Source organism: Epinephelus moara, chromosome 1, assembly GCF_006386435.1.
Source record: "Epinephelus moara isolate mb chromosome 1, YSFRI_EMoa_1.0, whole genome shotgun sequence".
Classification (NCBI taxonomy): Eukaryota; Metazoa; Chordata; class Actinopteri; order Perciformes; family Serranidae; genus Epinephelus; species Epinephelus moara.
In genome coordinates, this window is record NC_065506.1 from 39306747 (window position 1) to 39327758 (window position 21012).

A 21012-nucleotide genomic window follows, 5' to 3' on the forward strand; every position below is an offset into this window, starting at 1 on the left:
GACAGTGTTGAGGAATCTTTACGATTAATTAACCGTGGCGTTTAAAATCGCGGTTAATAGTGAAATAAAGTAATCGTGACATCCCTAGTTAGGTGGGAGCTTATTAGTGGTGGCGCTATGTGACGGCCACCCTCCAGTCTCCCACCATGTATCCCGGGGGAGTAAGCGGCTTCATTTTGAGCTGCAAAACCCCTTTAGCATTAACTGTTAGCACCACTAGCTGTGCTGACACTGCTGACATTGCTAACTGAAGACATAATTGCCTACTGCCCACCCTGGGCTCTCCAATGGCTAGCTAAAGGTTAGCCTTGGCCGCTTTTCACTCACCACCTGGGTCGGGTGTTAGCCCATTAGCAGCGACTCTACATGATAGTCAACCTCCAGTCTCCTCCCATGTTGCCCAGGTGGGTAAGCAGCGTCATTTTGATCCACAAAACTTCTTTAGCATTGTTAACTGTTAGCACCACTTGCCATGCTTTCACTACTAATGGCAATAACAGAGCTAACAGTAGTTAACAATGCTATAATGGGCTTTGCTGCAAACAGAAGAGCAGCAAAATAAACCTATAGACCGACGTGTGATCAGTCAAAAATATTCTTGGCGGTTAGCCGATTAACAGTTTCTTGTTTACATCCCTACCACCTATATTTTACATACCTCTCTCTTTGTTGAATACATGAAGCAGTTAGACAGAAAATTATTTTGCTCCCATACTGTATTTGAATAATGCAGTAATGTCTTGTGGGTCAAAGGAAATGTGTATTTCCTCTCTGCTTAATCAAGTGTCAGAAGTATTTTAAGTGCATAATTTGTCTCAGCACCTCATAGTTTGCTTGTGAGTTCGATTTAAAGGGCATCTTACTCAAAAACAGCAGATAATGGCATCTGCCGCCACTGTGAAATTTTTTTTGAAGGCTTTCTCCGATAACCAGAAAAGGTTAGCCCAATTCTTAAATCCTGACATTAAGTGATGGTTTTAACCTTTAGTCTGACTGCTCCATGGGTACCCATTTAGCCTAAGAAACATGCTGTTTCTCCTTATTTTGCTTTCCAATTATTCACCATGAGGCGGAGTTTTTGACGGTCTCACACACTGTACCCGCACGCACCATCCCTACAGAAGCTCTCACAGTATGATCGCATGTGCCGCTGTCGTCTCAGTGGGCCAATCTTTCAACGAGGGCCCGTGGGGAGCCTGATAAGAGGGGGAATTCGAGCCTCAATCAGTGCTGGTTAATTATCACAACCAGGGGAGGTGAGAGAGGTTTCCCCGTCAACCCAATCCCTCCTGGATCTCTGTCTCCTTCTCAAACACACTTATTTGTTAGAAGCTTTGTCTTACATTTCATTCTTCAGGTGTTATTGTGCATGTTTTTATCTTCAGCCATACTCAAAATAATAGAATACAGCTAGTGTCATCTTTCCTTCTGTGATGAGTGTAATCATTTTGGTTGCCTTCACTTGGTTTATTGTATTAGATTATTCTGTTGTATTCATTTATTACATCAGTGTTTAAGTCTCCTATGATAAGAGGGCTAATTTGGTATAATTTTTATTTGCACACATCGTGTAAATGATAGTTTGCTTTGGGGGTAGTAGCAGCATTTTTCTATTTACCAAGTAGGAAAAACACACTGATACCCTTTCGTCTATGCAGTTTTAATGGCATGTTGAATAGTGACAGTAGTCAAGCTTAGCCCATTACTATGTGTCAGTGAATCAAGTTTAATTAAGAATTATGTTTTTGTAAACTCTCTAATTTCATAATTAAGAACACATTTTGATTACATGTGTATCCTGCTTAAATGCACCGCCATGGCAGAGGAATACAAATATGCATGTTTCAGAAACACGGGTTCCAAATGTAATTGTTGTAAACGTTGATGAAAAATTAATGCCACGCTAATGAGTGCAAAGCATGAATCATTCAGCATTGAGGGGCTATTTCCATACTTTTCAGAGGAGCCAATTTTCAGCTCGCCATTCTGAATTCTCTTCGAACTGAGTGCAGAGACACACATAAAAGGAATCTATGAGTATGACTGACTGAAGTAAGAAAATTGATATGTCCAGTCATGTCTTTTGGCCCTTTAAAATACACAAAAGCTATATTTGGCTTGATTTTGTTCAGCTGGGTATCCGTCAATACTTCAAGAGAATCATGATGTGCCTACACATAAGACTACCGACTACCCTTTACCCTGCACTGTGGCGTTCCTCACACCTAAAAAACTCTAGGCACCGTGAGGATACTACCTTGTTTTAGGTAGCGTGTCTTGCTGAAGCAGCCTTCACTGGGAAGAATAGAGTAATGGGTACAAGTACCCTGCTCAGTACGTCCCCCTTCTAGACCCAAGGACAGTTGGGACCATTACCACGCTTTGACACACCCACGTGCACGCCAGTCCCAGTCCGCAACCGCAATACTCAATACTTTAAAGGTATTGACCGAAATATCCAGTACTAAGTAGTAGTGAAACTTCTCCAGTCAAGTGACACCTGCATTTGATCCTTTTTGTACCTAGATCTAGGAAAAGAAAGACTATTTGTATAATTTTGCTCACAACCAATCACTGCAATCGTTCATTTATTTCGATGTGTGATTGACCCATTACTGCAGCAGCTGTGGTGTGGTTAAGTCGAGCACAGTGTATTTGTTTGCAGGTCAGCGTGCCCAGATGCCACGAAAACATTCAAAAGTATGCCCATGCCACACGCCTGTTTGGTCTGTTGGCATTTTACATAACTGAATGCTTCCATTCAAAACATGGGTATCAAATGAAGAACTCTATTGTTATGTGTATCACTTTAAGGGTACTGGTATCACAATTTTTTAATCGATATCCAGTCCTAGCACAGTGGGTCCCTCTGAAGCTCAGCTTTGTGATGTTGGAGCTTTGGTCTCATTTAGCCTAGTGATTCAACTAACAGTTTTTCACATCATTGTTTAGTCCATAAAATGCATCAAAGACAAATACAGATCACAAACTTTTAAAATTAATTAAAAACAATACCTTCGGATTGCATATTTTGTATCAACAACAATTAAAAAAGCGGAGCGTTAGATGTTTTGGAACTGATTTTTAAATGTCACCCTGGTATAGGAGCTGCAGCAAGAGTCCTGTCTCTAAGGTGGCCTTGGATTGAGGTTGAGCCTCTCACTGCAGAACAGGAAATAGGGGTCAGTGTGTGTGGTTACTGGGAAAGAGGGATTAGGTACTCATTAATTAATGTTACACTGCTGCACGACACAATCACTAAATAGTAAGAGTACCATGCCCTAACATAAAGCCAGAATGAAAATCCCTGCAGTTTACAAATCGTGCACATTGGACATGGTTGTTTAAATTTGATATTTTGCCGGACTCTTGCGCTCAAAGCATTCTCTAATCCTATTAACCAGCAAATCATTTGAGTAGGATCTGTTTCTTTATCTGATTAAAGAGAGACTGACATTTGTATTAGAGTGACATTTTCTGGCAGTATTCAGCAAAACCAAAGCTGATGGCGTTGCAGTGACCCAGCCCCGCCTGTGACCCTGTCATGTTTTCTGTGGGCCTCCAGAGTTTTACAATGGCAGCGAGCAGACAGGATGACAGAGAACTGCGAGCTGAAAAAATTGGATCCTTTCCTCTTTTTAATCTGCCAGTTGAGTGGGTGCCAGCGCAGGACAGCCAGTGTGCGCTAGGCGCCCCAATCATTTTGTCCATCCCTTTATGGCTTGGCCTCAACCCCTCATTTCATCAACTGCTGAGGGGAACGCTGAGAATACCAGAGTCGGTGGGTTGTGGTGTCCCTGATCATGGCTACCTCCCTCAGGCATGTCAGACATTGTTCCTGGCATCAACTCTTAAAAGAAATATGTGACTGGCCACACAAAGTCCGACAAAGTTCAGTTACAAATCTGAAAAAGAGATGCACTCTTGAGTCATCCAACCTCTCCTTTACTTAAGTTTGTCATTGACTCTTTGCCTTTAGTCTGCCTCTAATGTTTATCCTTCCAGCTGGGATTTTGTCATCTCTCAGATTTCTCAAGACTCATTTTAAGAGATAAACGTCTTTCACAGCTTTGAAAACACTAATCTTTCTTAATGAATGTGCCCCCTTCTCCTTTCTTTTCTATTACCTGGTAATGAAATAGGTGTCTCCACTCAAATCTCCACTTCTTTGATTCATTTCAAGTCAAGTGCCCAAATGTCAATTTTAACAAAATGAAAGGAAGTAAGCTAGCCGCCTCAACTTGCAGCCACTCTATAATAGAATCCTTGAAGGGACCTCTGTACTCGTCCTTTGATTAGAAAAGGACACCTTTTCCTTTTTCCCCCCAAATAGATACATACCTCGAATAAAGAAAGTTAGCTGCAGCTCCTTCTCCTGCTCTATTAAAGACACCTTGTCCCTCCACACTTGGTCTCAGGATCATTGTTATTTCCCTGAGGTGTTTCTTGGTGACAGATGGGCTTTAGACGGGGAGTTTGGAGAGATGGGAAGATGAAGGATTCTGCTGAGAGAACGAGACACAGATTCAAGGTATAAAGATGAAGGAGAAGTAGTGGGGGGGTAGTGTGGGAGTGAAGCAGAGACAACCATTTCCATTACTGTCATTAAAGCGACCCTGACGCTGAGGGTGGAAGGACAAACAATGGAGGGATGGAAATAATAGAGGCAAGAGCTCGGTGAATGAAGTGCTCAGGTTCATTACAAAGGGCCATCCCCCCACCTCTGTCTTTACCTGAGCGGAAGGTTTCCATCATCCTTGATGTGCTGTACTCTCGGCTTGTTGTTTCCTTTTAAAGGTCTGAAAGATCACAGATCCAGTGACACATTATTGCCTACAACAGGAATACAGAGCAGAATGAAAATTGTATTCCCACTAGGGATGTCAGCGGTTAACTGTTAATCGGTAAACCTGAAGTAATATTTGTGACCGTTCCACGTGTCGGCCTACACGTTCATTTTGCTGCTTATCAGTTTACTGCACTGCACAGTAGCTGGGTCTGGTGGGAGCTAGCTAGCACCGCTGCTCACCTGGCAGTTACCACTAGTAACGCCATCCTGACCCAACAGCGTTGCTGTGGAAACATGGTGGCAACCCTTCAGTTTCCCCCAGGGTCGCTCCAGTGAGTTAGCAGCTCAGTCCTGAGCAGCAAACAACCCTTAGCATCACTGTCTGTTAGCAGTGTTAGCAGTGCCAGCACGGCTAGTAGAGCTAGCTACTGATGCTAGTTAGAAAGCAAAGTTATATACCAAGGCCCAATTCCAATCCGGTCCCTAAAGACTCAAGCCCTGAACCCTCACTGACTTAACTGACGTCAGCTGTAAGTGATTGAGTGTGAGAGTCTGAAAGGGCTCCGGATGCTACAAATATGAATGGGACAGCACTTATCCCCCTCTCTACAAAATGTTGTTGACACTGGCGGCTCTGGGCGTGATTGTTTATCGGTTATTGTCAGCATATATTCCACACACAAAGAATATATATCTATATATATATAGATATATATTCTTTGTGTGTGGAATATAACCACTGGTATTCCTCTGACTTCATGTGTGTTTATGTACCATCTTAAATCGTTGTTAATGTAATGTTTCATTGTTTATCTATCTGTTTTTTTCGCTCTCCTTCCATAACGTTACTGTTTGCATATCTGCCGACCGTGTTTTCGTTTTTTTTTTCTTATAACACTTCTGGTGTTCCAAGGGCAACCCCTGTATTTGACGTCACAACGCTATGAACTGTGGGTAATTTCCTTTACCGTAAGTCCGCATCGATGCTGACCTACGGTAAGGGGGCATAAAGGGCTCACTCACTGACTCACATGAACGCGCCTCTAAGTCAGTGAGTCTGTAAGGGATCGGATTGGAATTGGGCCCAATTTTAAAGGGGTTGTGTGGCTCAAAAAGCTGCTTACTTAACGCCACCCAGCCACCAAGGTGGTGTTAGCAAATGAGTAGCGCTGCTAGCTAGCTCCCAACTGACCAAGGTGGTGCGCAGTGCAGAGTGGCCAAGGCTAACGTTAGCTAACCATTGGAGACTGGAGAGTGGGCAGTGGGTGTTTTGTTTCCACATGCTAACATGGCTAGCTGGCTATTTGTCAGCAAAGCCAACAGAAAAATAGAATTAAAGGCAAGACAATTACAGCACAAAACATTAAAATGTCACCATTTCTAAATGGATAACACTAACGAAATAACGAAATGCAGCACTAAAGCTCACCGAATCAATGGAGCGCCAGTCTAAAGAAAAAGGCCTCTTGTATTTCACTATATTTTCCTTCTTGTTTTTTTTTCTTAAAAACTAACCTGTTGGTCACAGGTTATTGGTTGTCAGGCTCAAAATGAAGCCACTTAGTTAACGCCACCCTGCCACTGGGACGGTGTTAGCAAATGAGCAGCACCGCTAGCTAGCTAGCTCCCATCTGACTAAAGTGATGCATAGGGCAAAGCAGCCAAGGCTAACGTTAGCTAACCAGAGGAGACTGGAGGGTGGGCAGTTGGCACTATGTAACGCAGCCGGCTGTCTGTTAGGAAAGCCAACAGAAAAATAAAATAAAAGGGGAAATATTTCTGTCACAAAACATTAAAATTTCACCACTTCTAAATGGATAACACTTTGAAATGTGTCGCTAAAGCTCACTGAGTCAGTGGAGCGCCAGACTGAAAGGAAAGGCCTCAATTTTCTTCAAGATTAACTGGTTAATTACCAAAACCAACATCCTATTTCCAATATATTAATAACATTTATTATCTACACTGCTGTTTAGCCTTTTAAAGTAGCCTATAATAACCATTTCCCAATGGCTTTATACGCCCCTTTACGTCTCAGGATTTCCCTGTCCCCAGTCCAAGCCACAGAAGGGCCTCTGTTGTTGAAAATGTGACTGGTTTTGAGAGTGGTCTGCTCTGTCTCAAGAGCGGCTCAATAAGGAGAGCAGTCAATATGGCTGCTCTCAGACAGTGGGTCAATGAGGGAGGAGGCTTCCTGCTGAGCCAAGCGTAGAATAGAGGAGAACAGGGGGTCTTTGTGTGGAGAGCAGACCCTCACCCACTCCTCTTTACCACCTCTTCTGAGATATTACACCTAACATTTTGAAACTGTGCATTCTTCGGCAGAGATTGTAAACCGTTTACAGGATGGTAGAGAAAAATACATTCACCCATGTCACAGAACACATGTTGCACAAGTAAGTTATTCACCGTTTTTTCAGATTACTTGTGACATGACAGAGTTGTTGCAAACCCTCAAGCAAAAATGTCTTGACATACATTCTGTGAACACATTACCTGGGCTCACACACACCTCACCTTGACAGTAAGCCCTGTAACATCCAGAAATATGCTTTCAACACTGGCTCATGGTGGGAAATGCAGCACAAGCTCCATGTCTCCATTCTGTCTCTCTCATCTGAGAGCAAGGGAGAAACTGTGAGGGAGAGAGCAAGGCAGCATATCAGGGCACCACCTTAAGCTGGGCTCCCAAACCTTTTATGACTGCTGAGCAAAGTGGATTTGGGACAGAGGTAACAGCCCATACTTATCAAGCAGACAACCTCATTTTCTAGCCCCTTGCTCTCCTTGCCTGGTGCGGTGGTTCCTATTTCTCAAAGACAAACGGGGGCTCCCACACTGCTGGGCCTGAATAGATTAGACTTCCCACACCGTAATGTGGTTTCTAACACCCCCTTCCTTTTTTAAGTCTGCAGCTGTGTTGTTAAAAGCCTGCAGTGATTCACTACTAATAAATTCTGGGGTAAAGATGTGTGTGCTCTCCGTTGCAACAGGTGTACTTTGAGTTACAGTCATCTGGATTATTGATGACTACATTATAAGTTTCTGTACAGGAGACAGAATTCCTCACTGTTGTACATTTCAATTCATCTCCTTCTTTCATTACATTCTGTTTCAGCAAGGTTTGGGATATTTTCCCTGCGCTTTAATGATGTATGGGAACATACGCTCTGTTGAGTTTGCTTTCAATGAACTCTTCAGAATACATCAAGAGAGCGCCGCACGTTCTGTAGGTGTTCATTTGAAATTGTTCCCAGTCACTCACGACCTTGTTAGTTGCCAAAAGTAAACTTTTCCTTTTGACCTAAAAGTTGAAGCGTGTTGAAGTCTGAGATGGTGATGTTTTTTGCCTTTTGTAATGAGTTTGTTTTCAATCAGACGCTGCAGATAGAGATGCTTGTTTCCCGCTGAGATGTTGGCCTTATCCGGCTCATTTAGCTCGCCTGCTTGTCTCCCCCACAATCTTACAGGAAAGACAGTTTGGGCTTGTTAACCTTTAAATATTAACCACAGACACGGTTTTCCAGCTTCTGTCTTTGGTGGAATTGTTTATGGTTGAAGTTCAGAGGCTTGTACTGATATTTGGACTTTGTTTTTATTCCTACAGGGCCCAATAAACAGGGGAAGTTAGATTTTTTTTATATGTGCTTTCAGACATAACACCTCATTCTCTTAAAATAATGTGAGACAGTTTCAGAAAAATTAAATGAGGCTTTCAGTATCCTTAAAAAAGAGGATTTTGCACACAGTGTCGACCTTGCAACCAGGGTTAGGATAACTGGTAAACTTTACTTTTGATTTCCAGTTGCTCTATGTGCTATAAATAATGGAAATACAAAACCTTTGTTAAAAAAACTGGAATGAAATGAAAGCTTTTTGGCAGCTAGTGTTCCTTTTCATCAAAATATTTGTTTAGTCTGCACTCAGTGGGTCCAGCATTGATTAAACTGTCCCACCTATCCGTGTTATTATAGTTTGGACTTTGGCCACTACCAGGGGCATTGTTGTTTTGCTTTCTTGTCGGTTGGCATGTGTGTTTGTTTGTCTGCAGTTTGACTGGTGCTCATGGTATTTAAATAGTTTTAGAGGGAAGTTATTCCATGTGGAAATAATTGAGGTTTATAGTTGATAGGTGAGGACAAACCAGCACCTTTAGCTTGCCATCAGCCCCTCTCACACCCCCAGTTTATCTCCATTTCCAGCCCCATCTTCTTCTCTTTCCCCAGCCCTGCTCTGCTGACGGTGGACGTTGTGTCTAAAACTGAAAGCAGATGGTTCTCCATTTTGTTTGACGGTGCAGTTGAAGCTAAGCCCTCCCCTACTGATCCTACGACGGGGATAAAAAGCTGCTAAAGGCGGCTGTTTTGGCTCTGATAGGATGCCGCAGGACCCTCAAGCCCATTCAGTTTTCTCCTCAGATAGAGAGCGGCTGAAGATGGTCTTTTGACTGGAAAGGAGCCAGGCTAGAGCCTGGAAGCTCTGCCCAACCCACACACCCACTGTTCCAGCAGCGTAAAGCAGAGATGATTAAGCATGCCATGGTGCCTCTGGTCTGCAGGAGTGACAAATTCCCCCCACTGCTACTCCACTCTGGTCTCTCTCCATCTGTCATACACACCATCAGTAAAATATATTTTCCGGTGTTGTCACATTGGGCCCAATATGTGCATTCGGCCGCTCGGAATTTATCGATTTTCCTGAAATCATCTGCTTACTTCAGTCTAATTTAAAACCACTCGCTTACTGCGAAGAGTTAAAGTTGAAAATGTGTTGTGCTGGCCTCGGACGGGGTATCTTATTTTTTACTGCTGTTTATTCACTTGAATCTCACATCTACGTGTGCCTGGAGGGATTTTTAAAATAAAATATTGTATGTATGAGCACTTGTGCCATTTTTTTGCCTCAGCAGATCTAATAAAGTTTGATATCCTGGAATTTTGCTTCACTTGCATCCAGTCTGTTGCTGTATATTACTTGCAGTAAAATCAGATTTGAAACTTGCCGGTTTAACAGTTTGAGTTCTAAAAAAGTGGCACAGTAGCAGCCATAAGAATATGTAAGTAAGATGGAGACAAACAAAAGGAAGAGATATGTTTCTTTTCCATGCTAATCAATCTGGCCTTGGCGCTTCAGTCAGAGCAGGGAAGGTCCCACACTGAGCATTCTTTCCTCTCTCTGTTTTCTATTCTTCTCCATCAGTGAATTAGTGTGGAGACAATGGCTCAGTGTAGTTGGAATGCTATGTTGTCTTCCCTCTATTCCCAATTGAGAAAGTGGAAAATATCTATTCAAGTCAGTCATTTTCTGCAGCGTTTTGCTGTAATTGTTTGTGCTTCAAGAGAACTAAGTGCTCAGAGGACAACCTGCCATATTGCCACCATAATGGACCGCGCATTACATTGCCTCTTTCTTTGGATCTCACACTGGGGACTTGGTGCCGCAAGGTAGGGAAATTACCTCCTAGTAGTTAAATAGCTGAACCATTGACATAGCATCTCTCTTCTCTGTCTCCTTCCCTTTCCTTCTCTTTCTGGTCTCGCTCTCCCCTGGAGACGTGCCATTTCCTTGGAAGAGAGCAGGCATATTTTAAACTGCATTTAACATTCAGCCACTTATTTCACTCCATTCGCTGCATTATTAAAATACCTTCATACCCTCTTAATTATTTTTCTAGCTTTCCTCCATCCCTGCAGAACTGATAATTGGTGTTATTTATCTAAACAATACCACTGTGTGACTCTTAGGGTGGGAGCGCTTGAATAATGGATGAGGACAAATGCAAAGCAATTGCACTTACTCCGACTTTGGCACTATCCATGTCAGTGAGATGTTCCCATTTATGCTGGAGGAAGGAAATCGCAACCGCGTTCCAAAGTGTTTACTCCTTCGCTGCACTCTCTACTTATAATAAAGCAAGACGTGATATTAACTTGCCAGGGAGGCTAGACTGGGTTAAATTTGTCAGTTCCTCTCGTCCAATTCCAGTGGGGCTTGTGGTTTCATAATGAAAAGCCTCTCGGAGTCTCTGGGATAGACCGAGGCACAGTGGCTGAAAAGATGGGATTGTACAAAAAGATGTTTTGCTTTGGAAACATTTCATTGAGTGTTTGGGGCACTTGGGGTCCTCTAGTGTCCTTTCATTTCAGCCACCGGCACATTTTGTGTGAGTGGGGTTTAAAATGTTCCATTGAAGGTGATGACGTCCTTTGAGATGTGATTTTGCAGTCACTTGTTATGTGGTTGAACTCAAAGAGCAGCTTCAGTGGTAGTTCCATGTTTCAGAATGATAGTGAGCATTTTACAGCTCTGCCTCTCTTGAATCCTCTGCCACGGAATAAATGTAAAAAAAAAATGTTAAAACTACAAACTCATCTGTTACAGTAGTTACATATGAAATGCTATGTTTAGTAATCCATCACATCACGTCATGATGAAGCTTTTCAGATGACAGCATCTGCAGCGTGCATCAAATATACACTTTCACCACTTGTGGAAACTAGACACATGCTGGTATTAAAATAAAATCAATAAATCAACATTGCCATCAGCTGCGGTGACCACGGAACAGACCAGTTGTTCAACTTGAATAAGAATTGCATTTGACTTATTGCTCGTTGCTGCTCAGGCTGCCCAAGTGGCTCTGTTTTAAAACATTACACAGTGTAGAGTAGGGCTGCAGGGTATTGGGAGAAAAAAATTAACTTTGGGATTTATTTTCTGCAGTATATATTGTGATATGACTAAATGCAGCAGGTGACTGGTTGATAGCTGTAATTACAAATAATTAATCATTCTAGTATTATTGGTGAGATTTTCTAGGGGAATATTTCTGCATAGTAAATAAAGAATGAAAAATAATGAAAGCTGAAAAATTACTTTTTATCCTAGAGACTTTTCAAAGTGGGGAAATTAGGTTGTTTAATACACAAGCTGACTCATCATGACACCATTGTTGTCATATACTAGCCTTCTATCAATCCAGGCTACAGTCAGTGATCTAACATGTCATATTAATAATGCTTGTTGGTTACCCAAAAATAAGGGGGCATCCTTACGGTGCTCCCCTCCTGCTGCTTGCTCATTTTCAGCTTGTGGTCGACTCCTACACGGGCGTTCTTTGGTTGTTTATCCGACGGACTTCTCTCACAGATTAACGTTAGCGTTAACGTAACCTTTTCAGCCTCGTGGCTCCAAACTGTTGGAGGACCCTGGTTTCTTTAGGCTGATTCAGTCACCATTGCCTGACTTGCAGCTTTTACAGTCCGGCAACTCTGCGGCGAAACAAATGCTTTTTTTCTTCTGAGCAGAAAAAACAAAACACAGCCCTTTTTGGTGTCGCCATACTGCAACCTTAGTTTATCCAGATACTTCCTGCTGACTACTATCACTGTGGAAGAGCATGCATTTCACTGTGTCTGCGGCATCTTCAGGCCCGTTTTTGATACACACCGGAGAGACTCACTTCCCATAACAAATGCCACCAAACAACGTCACATACACACTTAACCTGTCTGAAAGGCTTGGCTGCTTACATTAGTCATGGAAAATGAGAACCCTGCTAGTTTTCCTTTTGTAGCAAGGAGCAAAAAAGGTTGTCGCACAGGTGCCTGAAAAAGAAACAGCAGTACACCAGTGCTAGCATCCCTGCTCTGTCTACCTGTCAAATACAGGATTGATTTTAAGGTTCTTTTATTTGTTTTTAAAGCCATACATGGACTTGCACCCCAGTATATTGCTGAACTTTTATGCCCCTTCTCCAACTCTTGACCTCTTAGATCTTCAGAACAGTGTCTTATTACTGTCCCACCATCGAGGGTGGTGGGTAAGGGAGATTGTGTCTTTGCGGAATAGCCTTTTACTCTCAATCAAGTGCTCCCCCTCTGTTTATTTAAGGACAGAAAAAGGTTGTAGCATGAAGTGTTTGAGTTAATTCGCCTTACTTGACATCACAGGTCCTGGATGTGACTTTGCGGTGTTGATGCTGAAATGATACATATCACGCAGCCCCAGTGTAGAGCGTCCAGCTAACATCTCTGTTCTCTCCTGTTGCCCTCCAACTTCAGCAGCGCAGCCCTTCAGCCCCTTCTGGTTCACAGTGGAGCCCCAGGACACACTGGCCATTCGGGGCAACTCGGCACTGCTCAACTGCTCGGCCCACAGCGACGCAGCTACGCCGGCACGCATAGAGTGGAAGAAAGACGGCACCTTCATGAGCCTGGTTTCAGACGAGAGACGAAACATACTTCCCGATGGCTCGCTGTTCTTCACCCACGTGGTCCACTCCAAGCACAATAAGCCCGACGAGGGAGTCTATCAGTGCGTCGCCACTATCGACAACCTGGGATCCATTTCCAGCCAGACGGCCCGTCTCTCCGTAGCAGGTAAGAGCTGCCAGATTTATTCTAAACAACTTGAACACCATGGGTAAAGCTGTAGCTTGTGATGAATTGTCTTGACAGTTCAACATCACATCACGACTTTGTAACGTCTTCTTCCATTGATGTCATTTGTTGATAAACATTACACAAAGTACATTATGTAATACGAAAGATTGCATGAGTAGAATCTTTCTTTGAAATGTTTGCTTCTCCACGGCCGCGCTGCACACACTCACCTCCGTAGGTGTGAAGAGGTTCTTTAGTTGCTTTCCCTTGTTGATTGTTTTTTTGTCCTTGAGTTGCTCAGCCCTTTGTACTTTCTCCTCCATGAAGTCCTTCACCTTGCTGGAGTCTGAATGCAATGCCCTACTGGATAAATGCTCGTAAAAGGGCCTGTTTTTTTTTCATTACTAGTCCTACAATGTGACCTTGTTCAGTTTGGGAACAGCAAGTGACGTGGGATTATTAGGTGTTTTGAGTCAAGTCGTGCCCCGAAATTCAATTTGCAGCTGGAGGAGCCGCAGAATGCATCTACTATGTGCTTTCTGCTCAGCGGTGCTCTGCCAGATTTTAAGTCGCTCGAGAGAGGCCTCTTGTTGACAATGGGATAGTACAGTATAAGCCTCTCGGATACTGAGTGCCTGTGTGAAATTACTGTCTGACTGTGATTCTGTTTCTTCTCACAGGCTTTTGAATTACAACTTAATGAGGCAGTATATTACCGCTGGAGATTGAGCAGATTTTTTCCTTTTCACTCAAAGAGTTCAGTTGTCTAACCACATGTGCAACGTGATCTCTCCGACAAAACTCAGCAGACAGTATTGTCACAGTGCCTCATTGTTTAAATATAGTGAATAACCAAATAAGTATTTAACTGTGATATCTTATACACCAGTGGTCCAACTTGGAGAGATGATACATTTTAAGATTGCAGTCTAGCATTTAAAGACCTAACGAGGATCTCGGGGCCCTGACACATGAAGCTGACAGTCGGCTGTCAGTTGTCAGTGAGAGTCTGTGTTGCCTAAGTTTTTGCAGTGTGTCCCACAGCGTTGGCACTAGTCGGCCCTGGTTGGTTGTTTTTCGGCTGATTCAGCATGTTGAATTGGGGTCAGACCTGGCGTTGCCTGTCACACACTGTGATTTGGACTTTAGCTCAGTGCACGAGAGGAGAACTGGAAGTGAGGAAAGCAAACAAACAGCTAAATTTAAAATGTTGTGACATCAAAACAAAGTTGTAATATTGGTAAGACTTTCAGAATTTAGCCATTAAGCTCTTGAGCAGAAATGGTTTGTATTGCGGCTTTCAAACAGACACCATAACAGAAGATGTGATGAACTCACTGTGTTTGGTTTAGTTTTACTCACTGTTTGATGATCCAGCTGCTTAGATTGGTTTTGTGTGGAGAGTTTCAAGATGACGCTATGAATTGATTGTCTTGACTGTCGTATTCAAAAGAATGCCAACAAAATCCCCAAACAAACATCCCCCCAATTATCAGGCCTTTCCAAAAACAAAGTTCAAATCAATGGGGTATTAAAAGACTTCATCAAACAATAAAAACTAAGAGGAACCAAAAACACACGGCGGTTAAAGACTGTAACCCTGTCGCGTTCTCCATGCACCACACTCACTTCAGCACACCTGCCTTTAATTAAAGGTTCCTGAGATGCTGGGTATGATGGTGTGTTAGAGTGACTCAAAAATAATAGGAAACTAGGACTTGCTAGAATACTTGTTCTTTAACATCAGCGTGTGCAAACTAGCCTCTTGAATCCTAGGAGTAGGGGGAAAGATTGATGCAGCATAGTATCACGATATTTTTGTGTGGCGATATTGTATCGTCACGTATTGATTGATTTTTAAGTATTGATTTTTCCCCCCCCATTATTTAAATTATTAATGCTACTAATACAAATCAAACTTTAGGTTGCCTACCAGAATAATATAATCAATTGATTTTTCAGTCCACTGGATACATTTTGTTGTTTCCAAAAAAATGGCTGAAGTGAGATGAACGGACTGAAAACTTTTATCTTATTGATAAAACTTTTGCTGTTGACAAAGTTTTCCTTTGGTGACATAATTTACAGTCGAAAAAAGGAAATAAATAACAATATATTTTATCACAATACTCAGCATATCGCAATATCGCGATAACATCGTATCGTGGATCCTCTGGTGATTCCATCCCCTATTGAATCCGTCCTGTCAGTCTTCTGGTTTCCCTATTTAATGACGTGTACAGACGACTGCTGCCTGCTGCTATGGAGAGTTACTTCCTCTCACACTGGCGCAGAACGTACGTGCTAGTTGGCCGTTGGCTGTGGTCTTTGCAGAGTGTTCAAGGGCAATTTTTTGGCTGAGACAGAGGTGATGTGAGGCAACACAACAGTCTTCTTTTATCACCACAAGTCCTTTGATGTTGGTTTGTTTGTGTGTCTTGGCCTTTAGAATTTATTGTAGAGATTTTAACATTCGTAAGACCCCAGAATTGGATTTTGGACATGATATATTTCCGTGTTTCCCCACTACAGCTGCCTCTCGTATCGCTGATCCAGCAGCAGCAGAGAGGGCAGCATGTGCTTAGTGTAATGTACAAACAATGCACTTTGTATTCACACATGCTTAATCATTTTCAGCCTTGACACAAATTATCTTAATGTTGATGTGATAGTAGATAATTAGTGTCTGGCTTTGTTTGTGTGGCTGTCAGAGCTGCTTCTTAGACCGCCTGACCCGGCGGTCACCATGGCAATTCTCCTGACTTGAAACAAAAAGAGACTGTCTGGCACGCCTAAGAAAATAGAACACTTATTATAAACAGTAGTGTAAGTGTAGGGCTGGGCAGGATATTAATAACTAGATATGAAAGTAGGTATGATTTTGGATATTATGATATCACAAGTTGTCTTCCCATAGTTTTAAAGGCTGCATTACAGTGAAGTGATGTCATTTTCTGAACGTACCAGACTATTATTTATCTTTACCCCCGTGCGAAACCCGTGTAAACCCGTGCGATAACTCTCCAGTCGTGCCATCGCCCACTCTCTGTNTTGACCTGTTCAGCACTTTGGTCAACCTTGGTTGTTTAAATGTGCTTTATAAATAAAGTTTGAGTTGAGTTGAGTTGAGTTTACCCCCACATCTCATTGTGTACATATTTTGACAAAGTACCGATAGTCAACCCTACGATAGGTGTTTGGTCAAAAATCTTGTGATATTTGATTTTCTCCTTGTCACCCAGCTGATGTGTGAAATGAGTAAATACCAGTGTGCTTTTTTTAACATAAGCTGGACATTAGACGATCCATCCCAGCGCTTCATCAATACCTGTCACTGAAGCCACGTGGACGTATGATGCAGAGGGGATTTGTTTAGTTCCTGTGCTGAGATGAGTTGTGCTATCAGACAACCTCACAGCCTGTGGGATCTGCCTGGGTCAACCATGATGGGATGTTAGATTCAATCAATTTTTACTTGAAGAGTGGAGCAGGTGAAATCTGTCAGCAATCACCAGCACGCACACACACACACACACACACACACACACACACACACACACACAGCAACACACACACTTTTCACATGGAAATTCATCGACACAAAAGCTCCAACCATTGTGCACATTCATACACACACACATACACACACACACACACACACACACACAAGTGCCGAGCACATTAAGCCATTGCATTTATGGTTCTACTTACACACATATACACACACACGTACGGCCGCTGATGTATCTCCAGCTGGCTGGCAGGTGGCCAATAAAAAGGTTAATTGCAGTGTAGAGAGAGCAGGCCATTAGGCCGCCATCAGACCCGGGAACGATGGCGCAGACGGGGGCGGAGTGGGCGTGACCTCTCCGATGTAATGACGGAATGAGTCATGGATGGCTGGCGTGGCAGGGAGCATATCTGACAAATACCGGGGTAATATCTGAGATTGATTGCTGGGAGACGTGCGGCTCATTCTTCTGAAGGAAACACCTCCACTTCCACACATCGCCACCATCACCATCAGCGCCTCTCAGCTTCACCTTTGTGCCTCACCAGGCTCCTGCTGTCTGCAAGTTTCTTTTGGTGATGTTACAGTCGCATCATGTGTTTGAAATCGGTTTAAGTAGGACAGGACACATGTAAACATGATGTCTGATGTCATGTGATTATGCTGCAGCTCTTAGTAGGTGTATTCACAGTAAAGCCTCGTCCACACTAACTCAGGTTTTCCTTCCTTTGTTCTCAAAAGAATTCCTGTCTGTAAAAGCACTGTTATAAAAAAGATCCCCTTCCAAATACTGCTTAAACACAAGCGATGTTAAGAGCATGCCAGACTAACAGGCAGTGATGTAACTGTAACCCTAAGGCCATTCAAAGACGAAGAAGAGGGAGAAGTGTTGACCAATCAGAAGGCTGAAAAACAGCTATTACTAGAAGGCTACCTGGAGCAGTGACCTCTGTGTTGTTATTCTGATGCCTCTATTCCTCTATATAGTGGAAGAGTAACTGTACATATATGTGTTAACCTGTAGCAAATCCTGTTAGCAAAGTTAGAGCCAACACTATTTTGATCACATCTGCCATTGCACAAAATGTCACCTTATTTGCGACGCCTCACAGAGGAGATAATGGTGCACACTCTGACGTTACAAGCCAAAACCAAACTTCTCCCTGTCTATATGTCCACACTGAAAATGGAAAAAGATTTGTTTTCAGTGATCTAAAATGCAGTTTGTGTGGACAGAGGGCCATGCACAAAGAAGAAGCTGCATTCTCAAGTATACCTGTGTACCTGTGGACAAGGCCGAAGATGAATATGTAAGAAATGTCCCACATAACTACGTCACATTTAAACCATCTTAAAGAAATCACTTGATATAAACATCTTTATCTCTCTTTTTTACTGAAACACTGAATAAAATAAGCCACTCAAAGTGCTAATTTGCAGCACTTGCTCATGGATGGCTTTGGTAATACTTCCTAAAGAGCTGGACAATATACTGATTATTCTTTGCATGTCACTGTAATCATAACCATTGTCTAATGGATGTGACATAATGGCTGTTGTTTGAATGAACACTTTGGAGAAGTGTTGGATTTTTTTCAGTAAGTTGATCTTTTGTCAGCTTTCTCTCACTGCAGACTCAATATCTGGAGTGTTTTTTTCCTGTTGGACAAACAAAATAAGTAATTTTATGATCATAATAGATGCATAAAAGGAGTACTTCTCTAGTCTTAGGCACCTCTCAGAACGCTTTACAACACAAGCACCGTTCACACACTGGTGGCCGAGGCTACCAGACAAGGTGCCACGTGCTCATCAGATCACATGTACTCGCACACTGATGTTCAGAGCCAAGGACATGTAGACCTCAAGGGCCAGCGATTGAACCACTGACCTTCAACTTGGTAGATGGCCGCTCTACCTCCTGAGCCACAGCTGGCCTGAGCTTTACCTATTAATTGATTAAAGGCAACTACTACTATAGTTTGATAACTGATGAATTGTTTTGGCAAAAATGTTAAATATTTGATGCTTCCAGGTTGTCAGGTGTGCTTCTTTTTTGCTGCGTTTTGTGACTTTACACTATTAATATCTTTGGATTTGGCCTGTTAGTTAAATTAAACAAGACTTTCGAAGTTGCAATTGTGATATGAGTCATAGTTTTGGTGGGAATGGTAATTTTTGCATTTAATGCTCACTGAAAAATTATAAAAATGATAATGATGTGATTTTTTTTCCTGGGGTCTGTACCAAACAAGCATGTTCCCTTACATCTGGAATACATTTTCATTCACCTTTACCTTTAAAAGAATGGCAGCATCTGCAATTTGGATACTGCACTTGGCTCTATGGGGATTTTGATAATGCTTTTATTAATTTTGCAGCCCTATTTTTACTGTTTTTTGATGTTTCGACGACCAAATGTTTAATGGATTAATCGAGAAAATGATCAGCAGATACTTATGCTGTGTCTCAAATCGCGTACTTCTGTCCTTACACTTAATATTTTGAGTGCATAAGTGCGTTCACACTGAGGAGTATGGAAAAATGCAGTGCACTATGAGTACCCGGATGGTGCACTCAAAACGGTCAAGAAGTTGAGTGTGGAACTATGGACACTTCGCGCCCTCAATGGTCGCCATCTTGGCTACGTAGCGGAAGGGGAGGGGCCACTTTTCAAAATGGAAATGGTGGCGGAGGACTGTGCAACCGTGAACGTCGCTGCGTTGTACAAATACACGTGTTTTTTGCACTAAGCACCACTATACTGTTGTTGGATATAAGCCAGCAGTGTGTTTATTGGGTTAATTTAGCAGTCTGTAATGATTTGGTATCGTGAATGATAACGTGGAAGCTAATGCTAGTTTGCTAACAAGCTAATTTACGGTCGTTATTTCCGGTAAGTGCACAATGGCCGTATTTGGTTTGAGACAACACTACCCTGTCGAAAGTATGTGATTTGAGACGCAGCAATCGATGATTATAAAAAGCCCTAGACTCCACTATGATTGTAACTCATTGATGTATGTAATTGATTAGTTGGAGAATATGTTGATAAAATATCAGTGATAGAACAATTAATTATGAAAACAAAATCCTCAGTGCAGTTTTACTCCAAAATGTCACATTTCTTAATATAGCGGGGTTTTTTTAATAACTAACTGTCTTTCCATTATTATGCGGTATGAGATGAATATTTCATTAGTGTGCTCTGTGATCACTCACACACACACACACACACACACACACACACACACACACACACACACACACACACACACGCACTATATATTGTAAACCATTATTAAAGTAAGGCATTCTGCTTGTTAGGACATCTATTATTCTCCATATGGGCCGTCTTTGAAGTCTCTCCCTGCCTTGTGTTTCCTCTTTGCTCTTGCTTTGTCATCCCGTCAGCCTGTGTGTGTTTTATCCTGTGTGTGCACAGTCAGATACTGTGGAAACACCAGCAGACTCAGTAGAAAGAGAGGGGGAGCGTGGCCTAGTGGGGCCCAATCTTATGTATTCAGTTTGAGTCTCTTCAAGAGAAAAGGAGGGGGGGAGAAAAATTATAGGGCAGAGAGCGAGATAGCGGTATACAGCAGTGATGGCCGGGACACGGAGCGAGACGCGAGTAATGAGAAATCCCATCTTAACTGTCTGCTGTTCTCCCACACAGCCATCCCTCCTCCCACAGGCACGCTTTGAACTCCTCCTCCTTAGGAATCGCTCGAGGTGAGGCCCACCTCACCCCCACTTAACAGGGAAACCCCCAAATGAGAAAATGGAGAATTAATTTCACCCTTTCTCTCCGTCTCTCCCACTATCTTGCAGTCTCTTTGTTTTCCTTTCTGACCTCTCAGTATGTAGATGAGACTGTTCTCTATTCAAATGTATCAGCGTTTTGTTTTAGTTTTTCTCTGTTTCTGCCCTATCTGCTCCGCTCGGGTTTTTTCAAATGTTTTTCTGTCTCTTCCACTCTCACCTATTGGCGACTGTGGTATACAGAGATAACCAAAGCCACTTATTACTTCGCTTTGATATCAGGTTTCACTGAAATCTAATTTCTCCCTCCTCGCAGAAGTCGAAATTATAAACTGAACACCAACACCCTTCATGTGTCATGTGTGTCGCCTCATATTTAAGCATGCTCATCCTTTGATAGAGTCGGACGGCCTTTGAAGGATTTAGGGGTGTCGGCAGAATCTTTAATCCCTTTTTTGATGTATTTTAATCTGTTTTTTTTTTTTTTTTAATATTTGTGTGTGTGTGTGTGTGTGGGGGGGGGGGGGTCGGGCCCCCAAGGGCAATGCAGCTTGAAATGGGGAAAG

At 42.6% G+C, this 21012-nt stretch overlaps 1 protein-coding gene across 13 annotated transcripts in view; it reads left to right on the forward strand.

Moving 5' to 3' along the window:
* The window catches only part of neo1a (neogenin 1a), a 254047-nt gene that overhangs the window by 73663 nt on the left and 159372 nt on the right, over positions 1–21012 (forward strand). For 12 of the 13 annotated variants that reach the window (XM_050068070.1, XM_050068757.1, XM_050068925.1 and 9 more), the window contains exon 2: positions 12853–13170. In XM_050068070.1, the coding sequence (XP_049924027.1) occupies positions 12853–13170 (318 nt within the window). The remainder of the gene's footprint in view (positions 1–12852; positions 13171–21012) is intronic. The other variant, XM_050068126.1, reaches the window with a different exon arrangement.